This window comes from Andrographis paniculata, unplaced genomic scaffold (genome assembly GCF_009805555.1).
Source record: "Andrographis paniculata isolate CXL003 unplaced genomic scaffold, ASM980555v1 Contig79END, whole genome shotgun sequence".
NCBI classification, from domain to species: domain Eukaryota; kingdom Viridiplantae; phylum Streptophyta; class Magnoliopsida; order Lamiales; family Acanthaceae; genus Andrographis; species Andrographis paniculata.
Genome location: NW_026137616.1, coordinates 2,485,216 through 2,510,615, shown reverse-complemented (window position 1 = coordinate 2,510,615; position 25,400 = coordinate 2,485,216). Strand labels below are relative to the sequence as shown.

The following is a 25,400-nucleotide window of genomic DNA, read 5'->3' as shown; positions in this document are numbered from 1 at the left end:
AACAAGTTCAATTTCAAATAGTGTCTCTCCTTGTAACATTTTTAATTTTTAATTTTTTTTATTACTCAATTTTTAGTTTATATATATATATATATAAGTGAATAATAAATTTAAGTAACATAAATTAGTAAGTTATTAATAATAAATTATAATATTATTTATTTTTTTTATATGAAAATATAATCTTGTTGGTATTTGAAAATTATTAATTAATATATATAATTAAAAAAATTAGAATATTTATTTAGATATTTTTAATATTATATATCAATAAAATATATAAATATTATTTTGTAAATAATATACAAAAATAAATATATTTATTTATTTATAATTAATTTAAAACTAGTTTTATAAAAATTACGAAGTTTTTAATATAGATAAAAATATTTGCAGATACACATAAAATGATTTTGAGTGATTAATTATGTTTAAAATAAATAAACTTATTAAAAAATAGTTATCTATTACAGGACGGGCAAAAAAATTGTGACATAATTGAGAAAGTATAATGCAATATCTAACAACTATTTGTATGTCGTAAAATTCAAAATACATACTTCCTCCGTCCCACATAATTGTCTCTATTTTTTATTTTCGTCCGTCCCACATAACTTGTCATTTCTATTTTTTGAAATATAATTATGTACTTTAATGGTATTTTAAATTTTAAATTTTATAATTTTCTTAATTTTAATTAAACTATTTACTCATCTTAATTTTAATTTATAATTATTTTTACTAAATAATAATTATTTTTACTAATACACTTTTTAATTACTTATTAATTATACTTTACCTAAATTCTCGTATCTACAGTAATACACTGGTATTACATGAGACGGAGGGAGTAATATTTGTCTTATAAATAAAGTACTTTGTCACTATAATTGAAAGTGTAAATATTTGAATAGCTTTTGAACAATAGCATTGGTGTACAGAAAATTAGGGTGGGGTACATATTTGCAAATAGGCAGGTATTTGATATCCGAATCGAAGCAAATAAATACCCGAAATCGTGAACTGTATTTGATAACTGAAATTTTCGGTTAACCGAAAATATTTGCAAATAATTCGAACCGAGCCGAAATTAAAAAATAATTAAAATTCTAATTAAATCAAAATATTTGCAAATATTTCAAATATTCAAACCGAAACCAAATCGAATATAATTATTAATATATAATTTAAAATATAATAACATAGTAATATAAATATATTCGGTTCGGTTAACCGAACCGGAAAAAATATCAAAAACCAAAATCGAACCAAACCAAACAAATATCAAATATGCAGTATTTGTATTCGAGCTGAATTTGCTCGATTAATCAAAAATTCGATTCGATTCAGTTCGGTTCAATTTTTTGGCCCACCCCCACAAAAAATTGAATACTTTATTTTCCAAAGTTCTACACTATAGATATAATTATTTTACATGTATTACTATGTGTTACAATATATCTATAAATTTATATTTCTTATGAAAATTTCATTACAATATTAAATTAGACTCTATTTAAATAAGAGTTTTTTTTTAAAAAAAAAATAATTAAATTAAAATAGTAAAAAAATTATATTTCCTCTGTGCCGTAAAAATTCATTTGATTTTTGCACGTAGTTTTATAATATTAATATTATATTGAGATATAATAGAAATTAAGTAGAAATGACTAAAATAATCTTACTAGTATGTGTGATATAAAGGTAATAGCATTTATGTAATATATTGTAAATTGTAAGGGTATTTGTAATGCTCGGTAGATAGTACGGTTACTAAAAAATTGAAATTGATATTTTGTTATGGGACAGACTAAAATGAAAAAATGAATATTTTGTTATGGAACGGAGAGAGTATTTAATTTGATGTAATGTAAAAACAGTAAATATTTGATATAATATTTTAAATAAATAAATATATATATATATAGTCTAAAACCACTAAATTAACATTTTTTAAATTTTTGGGTGTGTTTGTTTAGTTTTTTAATTTGATTTTTTTTTTTCATATGAAATAGGAAATAGCTTATTAAAAATATAAAAACAAATATTTTATTTTAGTATTAAATATTTACAAATATATATATATATATTGAAAATTGTATTGAATAAAAAAATTAAGTAAAACCTTTAATTAATTGTATCACTTTATGGTATCTACATAAATATGAATTAGTTAATTAATAACCATTCATTTAATTGGAATTGAATATTTCAATTGGAATATAAAATAGTTTGAAACGAAATTCCTCGTGACACGTAGACATAAATCCAATGTCCCAAATTCGTACAATTATTGAATGTATGATTGTCGTGCCACTCTTTGGCACATACAATTATACAAACATTTTATTTTAAAAAATAATAATGTGTTTGATATATATTTTATATTATTTTAAAAATAAAATATTTATTGTATGCGATATTTTATATGAAAATAAATACTACTTATTCCGTTCAACATAATTTGTTTATTATTTTTATTTGGGTACTTTTCTATATAAATTGTTTTTTTTAAAAAAAAAAAAAAATTTAATTATAGCACTTCAAATTTTAGAATTTATATATATTTTTTATTTTAATTAAATTATTTAGTTATTTTAATATTAATTTATAATTATTTTTATTATATCATAAATTGTTTTTTATAATATATTTTTTAATTATTTAATGATTATAATACCTGGAACTTCATACCTCAACTATAGTGGACATTGGACAAATTAAATATATGTTTTTTTTAGTATAAGTTAAACTTATAAAAAAGTTTATTTATGATAACATTATTTTATCTACTTATAGTTTTATTACCTATGTTTTTTTAATAATTTTTTTTCGAACTTTAATTTTATTTTTCTATTTCACTTTAATATTAGTGTTTCTTTTCTAAAAATACCACTCATTTTTTTAAAAAAATAATTAATATATTATATTTATTTATTATTTTTATATTATCCGCCTAATCTTCTATATTTTACATAAAATATATATATATATATTTTAAATCATTTAACAAAACAAACAAGGTGTTTAACCAAATTCTTATAAAATTTCTAATTGAAGAAAGTATATATTTTTTATTATTTAAAATAATTAAAATATATATTAATTTTAGTTTGAAATCACAATATATTTTAGTTTTGTTTATTTAGTTTTTTAATATTTTAAGGATAAAATATATTTTAATTATTTTTTATTGATATATTTTAGTTTTGTTTATTTAGTTTTTAAATATTTTTAGAATAAAATATATTTTAATTATTTTTTTGTTTGATAAATAATTTTTTATATCGTAAAATGAGATGGACAAAACAGTCGAATATCTATCAAATCCACCAAACAATCATTTAACTAAAAATTAATCGAATCTGTAACCGAAGAAAACAGTTGAAAGGGTGAGTCACGTGAGTTATGAGGGCACGTCACGTGCGTAAGTATCTATTAGTGTGAAACTTTATCAACACTTGTGGGATGGATATAAAGCGTTGATTTTCGGGGCCCACGTATATTAACGGTGTGGATGAAGCAGGACCTGAAGTCCTTGGACCTTTTGAACAGTACGATTAATTATTACTCCTACATTTTATTTTAGGAATATACGAGGAGAGGCGTGTGGATTAAGAAATGAGAAAATTATAGTAAGAGATAATGGTCGGGAGTAAAGGACGCGTCAGCTTGACCTGTCTTTCACGGGACCAGTAGGCCACCAGCCACGTGTTGCCCACGTGTTGCCCTGCCTTTCCTACAGCATTACAACATTAGATTCACATAGATTCGGTAGGGTGTGTTTTGTTGTAAATAATACTGTGTCAACCATTTGGCTTTTATAATAAATTAAAATATACTATTTCTCACTCCTTCAAATTTATTTTCATTTTTTTTAGTTTGTCCACTAAATTTATTTTATTATTAATTTTGGCAAAGTCAACAAATTTATTTAATTATTAGTCTTTATTCAACATTTATTTAAAACAAATATTACTAACTTTACTATATTCTCTCTTTTCATGTACTTTACTTTTTAATTAAAATTTCAAAAATACCCTCAACTGTCTATTATTTTTTCAATAAAATATTTATCTTTTTTAATTCTCGTGCCGAGCCCAAATGGACTAATTTTAATTGACAGAGGGAGTAGTATTGAAAAGTATAGTCTCGCAGCGTGTGGGAGTGAACTTGTAACAGTGAGGTCATTGGTTCAAATTCGACGTCTCCAGATTCATCTGTCATACATGAGTTCGTCTAGTGTAACATGCTTATCGGACCTACTTTGCAGGATATTAACTTCGATTGAGATTTTTACCTCATCAACAACAACAATAATAATATTTTATTTATGAGTGAAATGTGTAAGATAATTTTTTAATATTTTTATTTTTTGTATTATATATATAAATTATTGTATATGTAATATTCTTGTCGTCCCAACTAATTTGTCTACTTTAGCTTAAGCATCTAAATTTTAGATATTGTGTAATTAGTATATAATTAAAAAGTGTATTAGTAAAAATAAATATAATTTAATAAAAAAAATTATAGATTAAGATGACTAAATAGTTCAATTAAAATAAAAAAAATATATAAAATTAATAATTTTAAAATGTGACTTAAAGTGTATAATTATATTTAAAAACATGAAATGACAAATTAGGTGGGACAGACAAAAATAGAAAGAATGGAAAAATTAAGTGGGACGGAGAGAGTAGTATATTTATAAGTTTAATAAGTTAAATGATATTTTAATATTTCTATGTAATTATTTTTATTATAGTAAAAGATACTATCTTCGTCCCATAAGAAAAATATTATGGGTTTTTTGCATGTTAATTTTTAATATTAATTATTATATCAATACGTAATCTAAATTAATAAAATATATATTTATTAGTATCTTATAATACAAATACAATAATATTTGTAGAGTAAATTACACAAATAAAAATATATTTTGAATGTTAAATATAATAATATAAAAGATAAATGATATTCCTTATACAAGAGGGAGGTAGTATTATTTTTTTTAGTTGGAAACAAAAATAAAAAATAAAAAATAGTATTTTAAATTGTTATGGAAAAAGTATATCAACTTTTGATCACTTTAATTTGATAAATTTTGAATAAATTTTCCCGTGTGTTCGTTGTGGATTTGAATTTTATTTTGTTAAGATTTAAATAATAAGAATTTAATATTTAAAATAATTGTATAATACTTCCTTCGTCCCACATACCATGTCATTTTCTTTTATTGAAAAATTTATACACTTTAATCTCATTTTAAACTGTTTAATTTTATTTTTTTTTAAATTTTAATTAAACTAATTAGTTATATTAATCTTAATTTATAATTATTTATATTATAAGATAATTAATTTCACTAATACATTTTTAATTATCTACTAATTACATCCATTTTAAAATACCCGTGTCTACGGTGCAGCAGACACTGTATGTGGGACGGAGAGAGTACTATATAAATAAGTATTATTATAATATTTTTAATATAATATAAAAAATAAAAATTAGATGTTTGATTTGATGTTGTTAAAAAGAATTTTTAAATTAATAAAAATCTTTAATAAAATTAATAAATGAACATACCCGAGAAAACTAGTCTATTCGCACACTAATTCTTAAAAACACTATTATGTCAAATATTTAAAAACTTTTATATAAATGGTCCCTAATCTCACATAATATTCCTATTAATAGCAGAACCTATGAGTCTATGGTCAATGATGTCCTAACAAGTTAGGAGACTTGACCATTTTTAAAAAATAAATAGAAACCCCCAAACAGAAAACACGACACCCAAATCTATTACATAAGCAGAACAAAATTAAAGTAAATAAATAAATAAAATCTATAAGAAGACGGAAATGATCAACGGTCCAGATTTGCGGGCGAGAAAAGTAAGATGGTCTTATAATTATAAGTTAGACATAAAAAAATATATATATATATATATTTGTAATTTAAATTAATAATTTATGTTAAATTATTAATTTTTACGAGTGAAAAATATAATATTATATAAATATTTATAATATAATACTATATATATTTTTAAGTATATTAATCAAGAATCTATCACTAAAAAATATTACATAGGATGAACTAACATGTCTATGGAAGTGTAGATATTTCAATACATATGAACTAGTTGTTTGGTTGTATTTTAGGTTTTTTTAAATAGAAATGAAGTTTTGAAATTTTTTAAAAATTAGGATATTTGATATTTCTTCTTTTCTAATTCAAAATATTTTTTTTACTATTTTTATTAATTTCACTTTAAATTATAAATATAGTATTACATATACAATTACTTTATATATATTAAATCAAATGGCAAAATTGTCAAAAACATCTTACATACTTCCACTAACCACTAATTAATAAAATATAATTATTTTTTAATTTATTACAAATATCTAAATGAATACATTTGGTGTATTTGATTTGATATTTTCCAAAATTTCTATTGTCGACAAAAGGTAAAAAAAATTAAAAATACCTATGTAATTAAAATTGGTAATTTTTTTGTATATTATGATAAAAATACATTTTATCCTCACAGAATATTATTTAAATTAAAATTTAAACAAAAAAATCTAATTCCAAATCAAAACTAAAGGATGCTCTTCATTATTCATCTCCCCTTTTTTTTTTTTTTTTTTTTTTCGCAATTTAAATTTGAATCAATAAATAAAATCATCGTCCTCTGTTGTTACATGTAAAGGAGATCCATATCTAATCATCATCTTAAATTTTGAGAAAATCCAACAATCGTGATAGCCTCGACTGATCCGTTAGCATGAGCACGACTTCACGCATAGTGGGTCGCGAAATTGCTTGCTCTTCGACGCACAACATCGCCACACTAAACATATGCACAACTTCATGTAAAGCCACATTCGAAGAAAGCCTCCCATCGATGATCTTCGCCACTTCTTTTATTACCCCACCCGTCTTCATCCAAACCCATTCTACTATGTCTATGCTATCGCCCACTTCAACCACGGGCTTCTTCCCTGTGATTAGCTCTAATAGCACGATTCCAAAACTATACACATCGCTCTTTTCATCCACCTTCAACGTATACGCATATTCTATATATATAAAAAAAATAAAATATCAGATGTAACAACTATTTCATTAATATATATTGTTTTGGTATAATAGGACATATCCAACTTTACATTTTGATATAATATACAATACATATTATATAATCAAATGTCGCACAATACATTATTATTTCAACACAAACATATTATACGAATACAACATATAACTCAGACAACAAATGCTAATACACAATATATAACATAACACATTATGTCATTTCACGTAACGCAATAAACATATTATACAGCATAATACAATATATATAATTCACACAACACATGTTTTTATATAATATATTAAATGTTAATTACTTCAAATTCGTGAACTAAATTAAGTCAATACGATACTAATTTGATCAAGTGAGCACCCTAACCACCGCCTATATATATGCGGTTACAATACTTAATTTAAAAATTCAACATTGTGCTGACAGTATATTGTGTGCTAACAGAATAGCATACAACATTACTGCAGACAATACATTATTTATATTAATATAATATAAATACAACATATGAACTAACAACAGTATAGTCTCACACATCACATAAAACATTTGATTTTAGCACATGAGTTATTTCTATAAAACATACATTTAACAATGAACAAATAATACATATCTTTACTACACAGAACAGACATATATATTGTATGTAATAAAAACATGTGTTTATTTTTATATTTTATCGGTGCTTATTTAAACAGTAACAATTTACATATATATATATATATATATATATGAACATGCCGATAATACCTGGAGCGATGTAGCCATAAGATCCGGCGATAGCCGACATATACTCCGGCGCCCCCAAGCGTTGCAAGAACTTCGCAAGCCCGAAATCAGATATATATGCTCGAAACTTCGAATCCAAGAGGATATTATTCGACTTCATGTCACGGTGAATAATCGTCGGCATGCAATCGTTGTGAAGATAGCACAACCCTCTCGCCGCCTCGACGGCGATCCTATATCTCGTATCCCAATTTAGAGCGCCTCCGCTATCGCCATGAAGCATTTCGCCTAAGCTTCCGTTAGGCATGTACTCGTACAACAAAAGGTTTGTCCTATGATTCGAGCAAAATCCCAACAATTTGACAATATGTTGATGTCGAATTTGGCCCAATGTCTCGATCTCGGCCCTAAATCCATAATCATACGATGAACCGTGGCCCATCGCCGTGGCCATCTTCTTCACGGCCACTTGCTCGCCGGTAGGCGTCTCGAGCTTGTAGATAACTCCGGCGCCGCCTTTTCCGATTATGTTTTCGTCCTTAAGACATCTGACGATGTCGTCGCACGTGAAGTTCACTTGTTGGAACGCCGTTAGCCTCCACGCTTGATCCTTCCACGACTCGCCCAACGAGTAGTGTGTGTAAATGAAACCGATGGCGATGAAGATCGAGCAGACTATGAGGCCGCTGCTCATCATAAGTTGCTGTATAGTCGATATTGTTGGCTCCTGATTTTCGTCGTCTTTGTCGCAAGGCCTTACGATTGTGCCGCAGAGATTAGGATTGCCTGCGAATGATCTGTTATCGGAGAATGTAGATTGATCTGTGAAAGGAAATGAACCAGAGAAATTGTTGTATGAGAAATCGACTGTAGTTAAGCTATGCATCTCTGCCAATGGAGGGGGAATGCTGCCGCTCAAATGGTTCCTCGACAAATTCAAGTAGTTCAGCGATGTCAGGTTAGTTATCTCTGGAGGAATTTCGTTGGAGAGGTTGTTGTTGCTGAGATCGAGGTAGTAGAGTTTGTTGCAGAGGCGTATCTCGGAAGGAATTTTTCCGGTGAAGTTGTTGTTGCTGAAATCCATCTCTGTTATCTGTGTGAAATTTCCGATTTCAACTGGAATCCTGCCGGAGAACATGTTTCCGGCGAGTAAAAGCCTGTTGAGAGTGGCGAAATTCGCGAAGCTCCGCGGCAGAGGACCGGTGAAACTGTTCATGGAGAGGATGAGGCGTTCCAACAGTGGTAAGGATTTGTTGGTTTCAGGGAGAGATCCGGTGAGAGAATTGTTTTGAAGATCGAGGATGGTTAGCTTTGGTAAGGTTAGTAATCCCTGCGGAATGTCGCCGGCGAAGAAATTGTGGCTTAATCCGAGCTGATACAACGATTCGCAACGAGAAAGTGATTCTGGAATCGGACCTGAGAGGCTGTTGTAGATGACGTTGAATGATTGTAATTGTTCGCCGTCGCATAAATTTGGGGGTAAATCTCCGGCGAACCAGTTGAGGCTGAGATCTATTATTTTTAGCTTCCGATTGGTGCCTAAACTTCGAGGAATGATTCCGGCGAAGGAGTTTCGCCATAGACGTATCTGCTCCAAGTTCGGCAATTCTCCGATGCTTTCTGGTAGAGTTCCGTTGAAGTTATTCTGGTCAAGTAGCAAGGTGTGGAGATTTTTCAGACCTGCAAATGAGCTTGGTAGATCACCGTAGAAGTTGTTCGATCCTAGATCCAATTTTCTCAGGCTCTGCAACTTCCCCATCTCCGGCGGCAATTCGCCGGAGAGTTGATTTTGTGCAAGGCATAACGTTTGGAGATTCACCAGGTTTCCGATCTGCGACGGAATCTCGCCGGAGAGTTGGCAACTTGCAGCGTTTAGTGTTACCAGGTTTGTTAAATTCCCGATTTCCTCTGGTAGTCCTCCTTCGGTGAAGCTATTGAGGAATGCAATGTGAAGTTCCTTGAGTTGCTTCAATTTCCCGATCTCCGGCGGAATAGCTCCGGTGAGAACGTTGGCGGAGAGAGACAAAAACTCGAGATATGGAAGCGAGCCAATCGCCGGAGGAATTTTTCCGGCGAAGCGGTTCCCGCCGACGTGCAGATAAGTTAAATTGGCGGGAAAAAATTGAGCATCTAACATTCCGGCGAGAGCATTGTCGTGGAGGTCGAGAACTTGGAGATTCGTGAGGCCGGAGAGCTCCATGGGGATGCTGTGATTAAACTTATTTACAGAGAGATTCAGGTACTTCAGATTCTGAATATCTCCGATCGCCGGCGGAATTTGGCCGGAGAGATCGTTATTAGCTGCAGAGAGGCGGTTGAGGAACCGGAGGCGGCCGACGGCCGGCGAGAGAGTGCCTTTTAAGTAGAGATCAGAGATGTTCAGAAGCCTCACGTGCCGTTGCAACGGATCGCACGTGACTCCCCTCCATGTGCAGTGATTGGTGCTCGAATTCCACGACGACAGTGCAGAGTTAGCATCCACCGTAATGGCTGCTTTTATGGACATCAACGCCTGCTGCTCCACCCACCGTGAGCCCCTCACGGCGGCGCCGCCGCGGAGGTGGAGGAGGAGGAAGAAGAAGATGGAGAGGAATCGCATCTTTCAGGTTCGAAATTATCTTCTTCTTTTCTTTTTCATTTGAAATCAGTTAAAAACTTAAAACCAAAATTCCAGGTACATTAATGTCATTGAAAACACATATTTAGAAATCACATAAATAATTAGAAATAGAATTATTAATCACCCAATACTTAACCCCTCTTATTGTCTAGATTGGTTTCTCAAGACATAACATATTTAAAATTGTAGATAAACCCTAACCAAACAAATCCATATAAAAATAACCAAAATAATAATAATAATAATAATAATAATAATATAGTAAGTAATTTTCATTAAATACAGAGCAATAATTATATATAAATTAAATAATCATGGTAGTTACCTTAAAATAAAAGATGCTCGATATGTATGGTGATAAATTTTCTATATATATACATAAACGAGTATATATAATTAAAAAAAGAAAATAATAACAATTCTATTAATTTGGTTACCGAATTGATGGATTGAAATGCTTATTTCACTAATCAGCATATTATGTATTATATATAAATTTGACTCAATCAATATATATTTATATAAAAAAAAAAAAAAACTTATATAATTTCATTGAGCAATATACGTTGATTTAACTCAATCAATGCTCTAGCCGCCAGCGCAATTGTATAAGTAATTCTATGGCTCTATGTTTCACGAACTCATTAGTTAATGTTTATTTAGATAATTACATCTATATATGTCATATTAGTTTCTTAATTAATTTAAAACATAAATAAAACCATGTGATTGTTCTTTCAATATTATTCAATAATCTTTAATTTTTTAATGACAGAGAAATTCAAAGTCATAAAATTATCTACTATATGATTAATTATTTATGTGTAATTATTATTATTATTATTATTATTATTATTATTGTTAGCAATTAGAGCAACATAGGACATAGAGATTCGATTAAGGGCTTGAATACAAAAATATTCAAAATATAATTTTAAGCATCAGCATAATTAACTTGGCAAAATATGAAGGTAACGGTAAAATATTACTCATTTCGTCATACAAATGTGTGCTCATTTGATCGGACATGAATTTTAATAAAAGTGAGTAATAATAATTTTTTTTTAGTAAAAAAAATACAATAATATAATAATTTTTTACTTAAAAATAAAACAAGGATGATGTTATGCACCACACTGGTTACTTTGAATTACCCACATTTAAGATTTACATCAGTATCTTTCCTTTTGCAGTTAAAATATCAATTTTAAGTGTACTCTTTTTATTTTTTATTTTTTTTATGATTTACAAAATAATGTCGAAAAAAAAAAAAAACTTTTACTGATTATAAGATAACATATAAGTTCATATGATCTGAGGCACTATAAGATGATTGAGGGATTAAATGAAATATCAGTAAAGGAAATACCATAAATTCTATAGTTTTTCGTTTGAATTTTTGGGGGAAGGATTTGTTGAAAAATAAAAAATAAATTAAGTAAATTTAAATTGCCAATGGGTTTCGGCCTTAATTGTAATTTTTATTTATTTTTTTTAAAAATATCAAATCAATTGTTTTTTTTATTATGATCAAATTCATTATATACTAAAAACATCACAAAATATTTATTTATATAATATTATATAATTATTCAAATTTAAAATATTACTATTCAAAACTTCAAATTCAACTTTAAAATCGACAAACTCATCCCAACTCCAAATGTGTTTTTTTTTTTATGAGTTTGAAAACAAAAATAGTTTGAATTTGATATAAAAATAATGTTTGATGTGATGTTTTATGAAAAAAAAAAAAAAAGTAATTTTTTTTAGAAACATAAAATCCAAATAGTAAAATTTTGAAAAATTTGACTAGAGAAGCATACGCTTGATTATAAAGAGGTCAATTATATTTTTTGAATTTATTGAATAACACTTCATATACAAAATACAAATATTATTTTAATGTTATAATTATTTATTTTTTTATTTTTTTATGTTACAACATAAATATTTTAATTTAAAAAAAAAAAATTGTAAAAAGCTGCAAGCGTTGCAGCAATGCCATTAAGAGGAGACAAAAGGTGGTTTGAGGGATTTTTATTGTACACAGTACTTGCGTGAAAATCCCCCAAACCTGCTTGGAAAACATATCTATAATATTTAAATAAAAATTTATTTTTCTAATCATATTTTTTATTGTCATATGTCAAAAATATAAAAATTAAATTTTTTACTTTTTAATAATTTTTTTACTTTTAATTTTTTTCATTTTTATAACACAATATTGTCACTCAAATTCTGCGCTACTCAGTTGCAGGAGATAAGGTATTCGAGATTTGATCACGCAATGGGGAAGCATCGCATCAATGGCGTCCGCCGATACTCGATTTATGTCCTCCGTCGCGCTCAGCCTAGGAATACGACCAACGACGCGGGAACCAGCAGTGGGTTAGTAAATAGAGGCCTGATTCTAGAAGCTTCGACGCCTCCATCGCTGTCGCCGTTGCCGCGGCGGCGGCGGCCGAGGCGGAGGCGGCGGAATTTTTTACTGAAATTTTTCCTGATGTGATTCAGCTTACAAACGATTTGAATCCTATCCCAAATATTTGCAGCCATCGATATTTGTAAATTTTGTTGTGCAGAAAATAGCGCAAGCCGCGACGTGTCGGTTCATACGTGCTCACGTATCCATAGTGCGTGGAGATAAACTCATGTAACTTCCCTTTCCTCCACACATATCTCTACCTATATTTACACATGTACGTATCGTTAATGTCCACGCGCGGACATACATACAGAAAATGCATATTTCAGATCCGTTTGCGGGGATTCCAGTTAAAGCATTTGTGAAATTGTTCGCATCAGTGTATTTGAGAGAAGCATATTCGCAATTCACTGGTAGACTGAAGGGGATAATTCTGCACAATTACATTAGGGATTTGACTTTGATCATATTGTGGTAATATTTCCCAATCTCTGTTTATATTTCCTTGGTTTTCAATTGGAGCATTTCGATTTGCAATTTCGTATGAATGAAATGTGGATCTATGTTTATCAATGTTTGGATGTAGGCCTTCTTGATGTAACAAGGCCAGTGTTTGTATTACATTATGTTATCTTTGATCTCTTGCGGTAAACGAGGCTTTCTTCAATTATCTTTAGAACATCAAAATATGATGAAATGGATTGGACCTGTTTTGCTCAATGGGTGTAGATGATGGTTGATCCTATGTTTGAGCCTTGCATAAATAGAAAATTGTTGCCATTAGAAACTTAGATCTTAAAAAATGCACATTATGTGCTCTCTACACATTATGATTATGGAGTGGAAGACAATCACTTGTCTTTAAATTCAAATTTAAGATTATGGGGTTGAGAACATCACTTGTCCTTGTGTTCTTCCTTATCAACTTTATTGAATTCTTGAATATTTGGATCTTAGTAATGGATTGGAGGCAGCCATCTCCGCTGTTTTTCTTGCCTCGTTATTCTGAATTGTTCTTTTTTTCTCTCTTTGCATATCGAACTCATTTTGATTCTCCTTTACAGGACTTGTATAAGTTGAAGTTTTTATAGCCTTGGTTTCAAAGGTAGCCATCATCATGTTCAGGCAATCACCTCGGCGACACCAGAGGAGCACCGGGATGAAAATGAAGCACGTGCTGCAGGTAAGTTTGCTGCTCGGAGTGTCCATCTGGCTGTTTGTTCAGATGCAGCGCTCGGGCAACAAGAAGGCACCGTCTCAAGAGAGCCTCAAACTCTCAGAAAAGATGCAACAGCACGACAACGACAGCGTCAAGTTTGGGAGAAAGGATCTCAAACCAAAAGTAGAAGTGTACAGCGAAGATGAGAAGCCATTGGAAACACCTCATTTCGAAGACGAAACCAAGCCTCAGGACAGGGAACAAGAACAAAACATGGAAGCAGTCCAGCATACACAAAACTTTGTGAATAGCATAAAGGAAGACTCTACGGAAAATTATGCGAGTACTATAAAGGAAGCTGAGACAGAAGAGGGTGGCGTGGCGAAAGAAACCCACACCGAAGAACATGAGATTAGAGAAACCAACAGTGAGGATCAAATGGAGGACAACAATCTTAAGATGGATGGAGGGGCTACGGAATTTAACGCAGAGGAAGGGGAGAATAGCGAACACGAGACTAAAATAGACGAGGGAGACAATATTGAAGATGAAGGTGTGAGTGTTAAAGTGAAGAAGAATATGGAGAAGTTGCTCGAAAAGGGCGTCGAAGTGAAGAAGAACATTGAGAAATACCTCGAAGATAAGGCTGGCATCGTCGGGAAAGGCGAAGATGCTGCGATGGGGAATGAAAGCAATGAGAATGAAAATGGAAGAACAATGGAAGTGAACCTCGCCGGAGAAGAAAAGGTAAGTGAAGATTTACAGAAGAAAGAAAAGAGGAAGGAAAAGGGAAAAGGAAAGGGAAAATCAGGCCATGATACGCAACAGAACGAGGAAATTGTCGAAAGCAAGATTGGACAAAACAAGAACAATGTCGACAATGAGAGTAAGGTTAAGGATAAGGGAATTGTAAGCGAATATTCGACGCATAAAACAACAGAAGATGATGCCAATGGAAAAGGTAGCGGAAAGAGCAATGCTGAAAACGACAAACTGGAGAAGCAGGAAGATCATCCAGTCGAAAAGAACGGGATCAAAGAAAAGAGTCTCGACGGAGGAGTTGTTTCAGATGGCACGAATCGTAAGTCTCAGAACAAGAAACGGGAGAAGATAGCTGGAAAGATTAAGAATGCAATCGAGAAGACAAAAAACACAGCCAAAATGATTCAGGATGCAGTTCTTCCGAGCAGCGAAGCTAACTCGTCGACTCACGGTGATGAACTTCATTCATCTGCAAAAATGGATACTAATTCTGGCGAATCGAATTCAAGTGTAGCTCATCTTTTGACAAAAGCAGAGCTCGATATGTCGAACGGGAATTCAAACAGCTCCTACGATGGAAATTCAGACAGCGACGAATCCAAGGCATCCCGGGACGATATGGAGAACCATTTGTCCGTAAGCGAGACCAATACCTCAGTCGAGCCCAACAATCCCGGCAACAACACAGTTCTTGATGAGAAGTCGAATTCCTACAACGACAGCAACGGCAGGGATGATGGCAATAGCAGTATGGACAATTTTTCTCAGGTTTCGACAACTTCATCGAAGGAGGACAATCCGAGCATAAATGAAACGGTACATAGAATGACGGATAATGAATCCGATTCATCGCTCCCCCAAGAAGTGAAAGATGCTCGAACCGACCTCGATACCCTCCCGGAATCAGGTACGGATTCTAACACCCTTGATGCAAGTGAGTAGCGATTCTTCCTGTTGCCCGGCCGATGTTTTTTTACTCGGCGCGAGCAATCGGTATCGAGTTTATTTGCATTATAGACCAACGTGGTATGGAGATTAAGGTTGGTTAGCTCGAAATAAATTGTTGGCAAATCAGAAAATGAGAACCATTATTTTTGTAAAAAAAAAATTCGTCGACAGAATCAGAAATGGAATGTGTTAGCTATGTGAACTATAAACCAGATTCTCTTATTTTATTAATTTATTTAAATACTTTTCGAAATATTTATTTTATGCAACAATTAATCAATATAATATAAATATTTATTAATACATGTATGTTCGTTTTTAAAGATTTACCGTATATTGGTAGCTGCCAATATCCCTATTATTTATTTTCAAATTAATAAAAAAATAATATTAATATTAATATTAATTCCGGTATGAATTATTTTAATTAATAGTCTCCATCCAAATTGGTAGTTAAAGCAATAAAGAAACTATCTAATACTAACCTGTAGACAAGTCGAAAAAATGTCGTAAGGCCTTGTAATGCTAGCATAAAGGTTCGATACAACAATAGAAGAAACCGATGAAGGGCTTTAGGAAGAACTTGTTTTAGAGATCCGGCATTCCAATCCCGGTTTTAGCGTCGTAAGTCTTCTCCAGAACCACATCCATTGGAGTGTCCTTAGGACCAACTGCATTAACGACGGCAAAAAAAAAAAAAAAAAAAACAATAACCAATCATTCGTAGCTAGGCTTGCTAAATACGATTATAAACCAACAAAAGAATTGCAGAAATGTTCAAAAGCAATCAATCATACGATGATTATTACCATAGTTAGGCCTAGGATGTCTCCTCAGCTTCAATATCTCCGGGCGAGGTATGATCGACCCTGATGCTCCAATTCCTCTAGATACGCGCACCTTTGTGCCATCTTCCAAGTATTTAGTTCCAACCTTACAGGGATTCCTAAACAGGAAAAAGTTAGGCGCCATGCGCAGCCCGGCTAGGATAAAAATAATATAAACCTCTCACCCTGTGACCGGATCTACAATTTGAACATTCGAGACGTGGAGTGGGGCTTCCATTGTGAAAATCCCACCGGCATTGCCCTGGGTCTGCTTCACGTGCTTTTTCACCTGCACAAAAATTCTTAACTATGAATTTCACCTTGCAGAGACAACCATATAGCTCCTGCATAATGCTGTCTCTGTGAAATGATTCTATTCCTAAACTCTCAACCATAGTAAAAAATGATTTCCTATGGAATCCACAATGAAATCTGTTTTTACCAAAAAATGGGAAACAATCACAGAAAATCAATAGGGATCGAGGATCTTTTGGCAAACTCGCAATTATCAGACCAAAAATGGACATCAGCAGAACACCATTAAAGAGCATATAAAGAGCTCTCATTCAAAATGATCATGGTTTGGTTGCAATGAATTTCCCGTGAACTGTTTTAACTGTACAATCTTAACGATCCCTTACAAACAACGAGTAACATCCAAAATCAATTTCATGTATGTTTATAATACACATTTAGAACTTCTAACCGTATTTATCAACAATAAGTTTTTCAAGAAGATATTAGCATAACATGCCATTTTCTTCCTACAAAATATCGTATCAAATAACCAACTTTTTTACCATAATTTAAACGGATCATTATTAGTATCAAATTCATATTTTCTTATAAAATGTCACTTTCCAGACTCATTTTACATTAGCAAAAGTTTGAAAATTGAAACAGCAGAAAAGCAACTCAAAGCTCCAAATCACAAACAAACAAACTTAGAATAGCTCACCAAATTCTTCCCCCCAACAATGACTCGATTTTGGGAGCGGAATACACGTTTGATAATTCCAGTTTCGCCTTTATCCTTTCCCCGAATTATCATTACCTGCATAGATGATCAACCAATAAACTCTAAATGTTACTGGAAAATGATCTGGAACAAACTTTGATTTTCCTTCTTCAACGAAATGAAGCAGATTGCTTTATTCTTCTTACATTATCACCTCTGAGGATTTTCCAAGTCTGAATTATTTTTTGTGCTGCCTTCCAACCCATCTCGTTCTCTCTTGCTGAAATTTCCTATAGGAAAACCTTCACACAGTCAGAAGAGCTCGAAACGGATCCAACATTTACTGCAGCTGAACATAGCCGACAGAATCAAATCTCATCCGCCTGGTTCTAGATGAAGAATACAAACCTCAAGACAAGATCGAGAGCACACTAAACAAACGAGAAAGCTAAATTGGAACGTTAATAAGAAAATAATTCACTGCAAAGCTAAATCCTTAGCCTGAAAATTTCAGATTAGCCAACGACCGAGATAAGGGTTTACGGCAGGGATGGTTCTGTACCTTATACCGAAAATTGACACATACAGTATACCCAACAGAATTTTTCTACAGAAGTTTAACTATTGTACTGTTTATACGGTACTTTCGGTATATAGATTTTTTCAGTTTTCGAAGCTGAATTTTTATGCACAGCAGTAGAATTACTCAAAACGCAATCAGTCACCACACTCTCATTCTATATCAAATACAAAAAAATTAATCAAAGAACTGAAGAGAGAAAAATATTTCCAAAACTTTGGAAGTCACAAAGCAAAAACATACAGAAAACAAACAAAAATGACAGGGACAAAAAGTCGATACCCAAATCGACAGCAGCGGTAAACAAAAATTGAGAGAAAGAGAGAAAGAAATGCACACACAAAACACGGATAGTACTGTGCGCGCGCGACTGCGAGGTGGGGAAGGCGGCCGGCGGCTAGCTGCTAGCGGCGATTTGTGAGGTCGAGATGCAGGTGGGGGAGGACGGCCGACGGCGATTTGCGACGTCGAGAGAGAGGCGGGGGAGCGTGTCTGGCAATTTGGAATTGGGAGGATTTGCTATTGAGATTTGAGAATCGACTTCTTTTTAATAATGAATTTGTTCATTAAAACTATATTTAAGTGGCATTATTTTTATACTTTCATACCTAAGTTTTTTATTTATTTTTTGCAGTCATTCTATAAAAACATTTATAAACATAATATGATAAAATAATATAATATCTATTTTATTCTTAATATTAAAATATAAATAATATAAAAAAGTAAGGACGATAAATATTTTGATATTTAGTTAAAAATTAAAAAAAAAAAAATTTAACAAAATTAAAATGGTAAAATATAAAATTTACTGATGAACTGAGAAAGTATAAAAATACAATATATACATATTAAAGTAATATATATAATATCCCTTAGTCTACTTCTAAGTTTACGTATCTTTATTTTTGTCTATCCAATTTAAAAATTTACATTTCTTTTAATAACTGTGGACTTTACCACTAACTATTATATTTAGTATTATTTTTTTTCTACACTTATATTTAGTATTATTTTTTTTCTAAATATAAATAATAGAGTTGGATACGTATATTATTATATTCACATACAAAACGTCAATAATTCAACATATTTTTTATTTTTCATATCAAAAATAATTATAAAAAAAAATATTCTTTCTAAAGAATACAAAGTGAACATACTCAAACTAAAATATATTTTCCTCTAAAATAATACTCTCTTCATTTAAAATATGATGCAAACACACAATGAGATGTAATATGACAAAGTGTGATATATAGATTAATTATAGTTAATTATTTTTATTTTATAAATATTACAATATATTTAGGACATACCACAAACGAAAATATGACAGATGTTTGGAATTGAGGGAGTAATATTTTACTAATTGGTGAAAATATATAAGATGTTTTGACATTTTTTATTATTTATGCTTTACTTCTTCCGTCTCGTAACAAAATATTCATTTTTCCATTTTAGTCCGTCTCATAACAAAGTATCAATTTCTTTCTTACTAATTGTAATCTCTACCTAACATTACAAATATTCTTACAACTTACAATATATTACACAAATATCATTACTTTTATATCACACAATATTAATAAGATTACTTTAATCATTTCTACTTTATTTCTACTACATCTCAATATAATATTAATATTTCTAAAACCTCGTATAAAAAGTAAATAGATACATAGTTATTGAGCGGAGGCAGTATATAAATTAATTGTAATATATTTTAATATGGATGTGTAATTACTGTTACCACAATTAAAAAAATATTTTAATAAAACAAATAAAATTAGTAAAAAATTACATTCATTGAGATAGAGAAAATATATATATTTTTTTATACAACGAATTCATATTAAAATTTTTCGGGTAAACTGTTTTTTTAGGTCTGTAACTGAACTCCTTTATCATTTTAGTCCCGTAAAGCGTGTCGCAAACTAGTCTCATAAGTGAAGAATTTTCGTTGTTTTAGTCCTCCGGCGCCGGAAACGCCCGCGTGGCTCGCCGGAGGTGACATGTCCGTCTCCACCAGGTCAGCGACACCTGACAGACACGTAGATTTTTAATTTTTTTTTTCATTTTTCTAATTTTTTTAAAATTTATTTGTATTTTTTTATTTTTTTATTTGGTCCAATTAAAAAAATGAAAAAAATTAAAATAAATAAAAATAAATAAATAAATCCACGTGTCCGCCAGGTGTCGCTGACCTGGCGGATACGTCACCTCCGGTGAGCTACGCGGGCGTCTCCGGGTCCGAAGGACTAAAACAGCGAAAAATTTTCACTTGTGAAACTAGTTTGCGGAAAAAAAAAAAAAAAAAAAAAAAAGTTTACCCAAATTGTCCTTCTTAATTAGGATTTTGTCTCCATTTCCAAACTCAGAATATGAAGTGAATTGTAAGCTTTTAGGCCCAGATTTTCATTGAGGCTTTATTTAATATGGCCCATTATTATACTAGTGGGCTTTATTAGATATACATATATATCCATTATATACTATACATATTATATTAATACTCTTTGTCTCAGTAAGACACCCATTTGATTAGGAATAAGTATTTTAGATGATTTAATGTAATAGATTAATCATAATAGTTATTTTCTATATAAGTGGTATTTGTTACTAACTCTGTAAGTAAAGATATTATTTTGCGTCATTGTATTTAATATTAAAAATATTTTTATATTTATATAATTTACTCTAAAAATATAAGAGACTAATAGATGTATTTTTGTCTTTATATTTTTTTTGTATTATATTTTGATATAATAATTAATATTAAAGATTAACACAATAAAATCATTGTACACTTTGTGGCTGAACGGAAGTAGTATTATTTTAAAAATAAAAATTAATATATATATAATTAAAAATAAATAAAAAGTTACTTAAATATTTCAAATACTATATATAATAGAATATAGTAGTATATAATATAGATATTATTTTATAAAGAATAAAATTTTATATAATATAAATAAATAAAAATATATATAATTAATATAAACTAATTACTTTTAAAAATTGAGAAATTTTAAATTTAGATAAAATATTCTATTTATTAAAATTTAAAATTTAATTAAATTAATTTATATTTATTAAATATATTTAAAATTATTAAATTTACCGGAATGAAAAGAATCATCTTACTTGGGACAAACTTAAAAAAAAAAAAAAAAAAAGAAAGAAAGAAAGTGATATGTGTCGGGTCAAAGAGATGACTAATTTTGTATTGATTAATTTCTATTTAGTTACTGTAGTAACAATCTGTATATCGGAGCTGTACTTCCCACTTCCTGGTAGATTCTAAATTCACCCATCGGGTGTTGAGCTCCCGGGAGCGTGCAATCAATACCTCAAGGCGTCCTGGATTCTCTTCACCACCTCCTGTACTGTTAGTTTGAACTCTTTATCCATCTGAAACCCCAATTATTGGAATTAAATTAATTAATCATTAACCAATATTCTAAATTATGTGTATAATTAGTAAATAATTAAAAATTATACTCCATCTGTCTCATATTTATATATTTCATTACTTTTTGTACGAAATTTAAAAAATATTAATATTATATTGGAATATAGCAAAAATAAAATAGAAATGACTAAAATAACTTTATAAGTATTGTGTGATATAAACGTAATGATATTTGTGTAATATATTGTAAGTTGTAAGAGTATTTGTAACGTTAGTTAGATAGTACAGTTACAAAAAAAAATGAATATTTTGTTACGAGACGGACCAAAATAAACAAAAAAATGGATAGTTTGTTAGCGATGGAGGAAGTATTAGGGTTTGTTCGTTTGAAGAATTTTACCAAAATTCTACTATTCATCCAAAATTTTTCCCCAAAAACATCAAATCAAACACCTATTTTTTATTTTTTATATTATACTAAAAATTAATTTTATATTCAAAACATCACATCAACATCTATTTATATCACATCATACAACTATTCAAATTCAAAATTTTTACTATTCAAATCTCAACTCAAAATCAAAACCCCCAAACAAACACACTCTTAGTAAACTTTATTAGTGTATAGTAAAATAATTGTAAATTAATATTAAAATAACTAGATAGTTTAATTAATATTTTAAAATTATAAAATTTAAAATAAGATTAAAATTTATAATTATATTTTTAAAAAAATAAAATAAAATATATGAAATTAACAAAAATGAAAAATAGTAACAAATCGTGGAATGAAAGGTAATACTATTTATTTACTGAGAATTTCTAGGAATATTAATTACCTGAGCCACAATAGTAACATCAAGAGCTAAATTTCCAAACGGAACGGCGTTTTTGCAGACAACCGTCAGGCTTAGGGCATCCACGGCGCTGAGTAATTTTACCAAAATACCCATCCGTCTCCTGCAGTGAACTCTTATAAGGAGTTGGTTACTGGACGCTCTCGCTTCGATTTCCGGCAGCGGTTGCTCGTCAAACCACCATTCGTCCTCCGCCGTCATCAGAGATTTTCTTATGAGGACGGCTGACTCCTCCGTCTGAGTCGTCGCTTGTTCTTCGAGAGTCTTCACTCGCTCCTGGAGGTGCTTCAGGTATTTGATTCCGTCCTCCAATACTGAAGTTTTATCCATCTGGAAATTGATTGTGAGTTTATTGTTTTACAATAGAATGAACAATTCGTTGAGGTTATTAATGGAATCGATGCAAGTAACTGACCTTCTTCAGGCCTGGAATCAATGTTGAAAGAGTAAAGAAGTGCTGACTGAGTTGCTGCCGTCGCTTTCTCTCCGCTACGATGTGATCATAGATCTGCGACGCCGGTCTCACACGGCTAGGCTTCTTCACTGTCTGCGCACGCGTTACCAGTAATTGCTCGTCTGAATCCAAAAACTCACCGTGAGATCTCAAAGCTTCGGATACAGCGGCTTCTTCGTCGGAGTTCAAAGGCCTGACGCCAGAGTTCAATTGCGACGGTTTCTCGGTCGATTTTGAGAAATTGAGAATCATAGGAGCTGAAGAGTTATTAGGTTGAATGGTTGAAAAATTGGGGGAATCGTTTGTCTTCTGCAATTTGTGCGATGGTGATTTATGGAGTGAATTGCAGGTCTCCAAAACGTTGATCGGAGTGTCGTACGACGGCGATCCGCCGCCGGCGGAGAGAGCGTTGCTGTCGTATAATTCCTGTTGAAGAATTGCCGCCATTGGATCTTCGTTGAAGGAATCCATGAACTCGCACTGATCCGTGAAGATTGAATCGTCCATCCCCTGCAGGTAACCTCTCCCATAGTTTAATCTTAATTAATTCCTTTTTAAGCTAGAATCGAATAACTAAATTAAAGTAATTCTAGCCTATCCTCTAGTCGAAGTTTTACATGCATGCACAGCATCATTCATTAAGTGGTCAATTATTATTTAAACAAAAATTAAAATTAAAATTCTCATAAAAACATTGGAAATGAATATATATATATACTTATTATTTTTTAAAAACATCATCTCCAGCTAATATACTTATATTTTATTTTATAAAATATCATTTTTCAACAATTATTATCACATATATAAATCAACAATTTAAATTATATATATATATATATTCATACATACACATACGTTAGAGAGAAATAAGAGTTTAATTACCATCTCAACAAGCCAAGAAATCTTTGAGCAATAATCCATGGTAGCAATAATCAGAGAGTTAGGGATGTATCTGTGGACGCTACGGCTAAATTTATAGGCATTCTGGTGTGGGTGGGGGTGGGGTGGGGTGGGGTGGGGGGAGTTAATGTTAATAGTAGAGAGGTTGGTGTGGGTTGGACCATATAGAATTTTGTTCATACCTATCTATTATTTTCAAGATAAAATAACATTCCTATTAATTTTCAAAAGTTATATATTTTTTCATTATTTAGAATTTGGTTTTGATTTTTTGCTTTAACAATAGTTTATATACATATTTATAGTATATGGTATTTTGTAAAATAAGATAGTTTATTTTAAAAGATAATCACATTATAACTCAAATTCCAAGAGAATATGATGGTCTTTGTTTACTTGAGGTTTAATTTTGTATTTTTATTTAAAATTGTGATTTGAATGTGATGTTAGGAGTAAATTAAATTGCCTGTTGTCTTTGATATTTTGTTTGAAATTTTGATATTAGTCTTGATAAACTTTTATTAGAATTTTGTTTAATAGTACTTTTTTTTTTGTCCGACTTTAAAGATCATATTTATTTTGTTGTGTGTTGATCTTTAAATATTATTTATTATATAAAAAGATAGTACTTTCTCCGTCATCCAATTGTGTGCTCATTTGAACGGACACGGGTTTTAAGAAAAATATATAAAAATATAAATTTTTACTTTTTTTGATAAAGAAAAGTGGTATTTTTTTACTAAAAAAGAAAACGAGAATAAATTTGGATGACAATTAAAAAATGAAGTGAGAATAGATTTGAATGACAGAGGGAGTACAAATTAAGGGAAGCATACAAAAATATTTCTATTAGTGTCTTATAGTAGTAATATAATGGTATTTATATAAAAAATTATACAAATATAAAAATATTTTTAATGTTAAATATAATAACACAAAAAGTAAAAGTAATCATTAGAGGCGAACGTAATATGTATATTTTTAGATATTAATTATAAGTGCTTGCAGTTCCCACTGTTAGCACATGTTGAATTAGTACTTTAGTAATATTACATGTATTTGCTGCTATGTAATGTCAAATGAATGTTAGCTATGTGATATTTGTATTATATGTCTTGTTAATTGAATTTATCTGTGAGTAAATGGTTTTTATGACACAATTAGTGAAAAGACAATTATTACAATTAAGTTTGGAGGATTTTTGGAGAAAATATACATTAGAGAGAGCAGGATGGTTGTAGTATTAGGCAAGGTGGGTCAATTGACCCATCAACAAAAATTAAAAATAATACTACTAATTATCACTAAATTATAAACATTATCAACAAAAATTAAAAATAATATTACTAATTATCACTAAATTATAAATATTTCCTTAAATATTATTCTATTTTTATTTTATGAATCAGTTTCGGTATTCGACAAGATCCACCAAAAGAATTATTAATGTCTTGTTTTTTTCTCTCAAATTGACTTTCCTTTTTTAATAAAAATATATTGCAACTACTTGCATAATTATATTCTACAGAATTTTCAAAAACAAAATTAATGATTTTCGAATTATTATTAGGTAATTTCATTATTGATGTTTAATATGATGAAATATTTTGGGATTTGAAGAATTT

General features: G+C 30.2%; 4 protein-coding genes across 9 annotated transcripts; 1 reads left to right on the top strand and 3 right to left on the bottom strand.

The window, feature by feature from the left end:
- Nucleotides 1-6,756: 6,756 nt before the first annotated feature.
- On the bottom strand, nucleotides 6,757-10,394 carry LOC127240495 (leucine-rich repeat receptor-like serine/threonine-protein kinase BAM1). Its single transcript, XM_051259209.1, has 2 exons — nucleotides 7,880-10,394; nucleotides 6,757-7,103 (listed from the first exon to the last, which is right to left on the bottom strand). Exons 1-2 carry the CDS (start codon nucleotides 10,362-10,364, stop codon nucleotides 6,757-6,759), a joined length of 2,832 nt encoding a protein of 943 aa, XP_051115166.1. The 5' UTR covers nucleotides 10,365-10,394.
- A 2,142-nt stretch (nucleotides 10,395-12,536) lies between these two features.
- Nucleotides 12,537-16,010, top strand: LOC127240570 (uncharacterized). Of its 3 annotated transcripts, none has more exons than XM_051259306.1 (4): nucleotides 12,537-12,869; nucleotides 13,064-13,134; nucleotides 13,287-13,380; nucleotides 13,971-16,010. In XM_051259306.1, exon 4 carries the CDS (start codon nucleotides 14,024-14,026, stop codon nucleotides 15,767-15,769), a length of 1,746 nt encoding a protein of 581 aa, XP_051115263.1. In that variant the 5' UTR covers nucleotides 12,537-12,869; nucleotides 13,064-13,134; nucleotides 13,287-13,380; nucleotides 13,971-14,023; the 3' UTR covers nucleotides 15,770-16,010. The 3 variants fall into 3 exon arrangements, with proteins under 3 accessions (XP_051115263.1, XP_051115262.1, XP_051115260.1); XM_051259305.1 differs by having other exon boundaries at nucleotides 13,236-13,380; XM_051259303.1 differs by having other exon boundaries at nucleotides 13,220-13,380.
- Nucleotides 16,011-16,165: 155 nt separating this feature from the next.
- Nucleotides 16,166-18,682, bottom strand: LOC127240571 (uncharacterized). Of its 4 annotated transcripts, none has more exons than XM_051259307.1 (6): nucleotides 18,480-18,682; nucleotides 17,767-17,850; nucleotides 17,561-17,656; nucleotides 16,788-16,891; nucleotides 16,585-16,721; nucleotides 16,166-16,446 (listed from the first exon to the last, which is right to left on the bottom strand). In XM_051259307.1, the coding sequence occupies exons 2-6, from the start codon at nucleotides 17,824-17,826 to the stop codon at nucleotides 16,364-16,366; spliced, it is 480 nt and encodes a 159-aa protein (XP_051115264.1). In that variant the 5' UTR covers nucleotides 17,827-17,850; nucleotides 18,480-18,682; the 3' UTR covers nucleotides 16,166-16,363. The 4 variants fall into 4 exon arrangements, with proteins under 4 accessions (XP_051115264.1, XP_051115267.1, XP_051115265.1 ...); XM_051259310.1 differs by having other exon boundaries at nucleotides 17,767-17,840; XM_051259308.1 differs by having other exon boundaries at nucleotides 18,498-18,682.
- Nucleotides 18,683-21,432: 2,750 nt separating this feature from the next.
- On the bottom strand, nucleotides 21,433-23,788 carry LOC127240612 (transcription factor bHLH18-like). The gene is made up of 4 exons (XM_051259386.1): nucleotides 23,758-23,788; nucleotides 22,834-23,382; nucleotides 22,401-22,748; nucleotides 21,433-21,557 (listed from the first exon to the last, which is right to left on the bottom strand). The coding sequence occupies exons 1-4, from the start codon at nucleotides 23,758-23,760 to the stop codon at nucleotides 21,489-21,491; spliced, it is 969 nt and encodes a 322-aa protein (XP_051115343.1). The 5' UTR covers nucleotides 23,761-23,788; the 3' UTR covers nucleotides 21,433-21,488.
- Nucleotides 23,789-25,400: the final 1,612 nt, after the last annotated feature.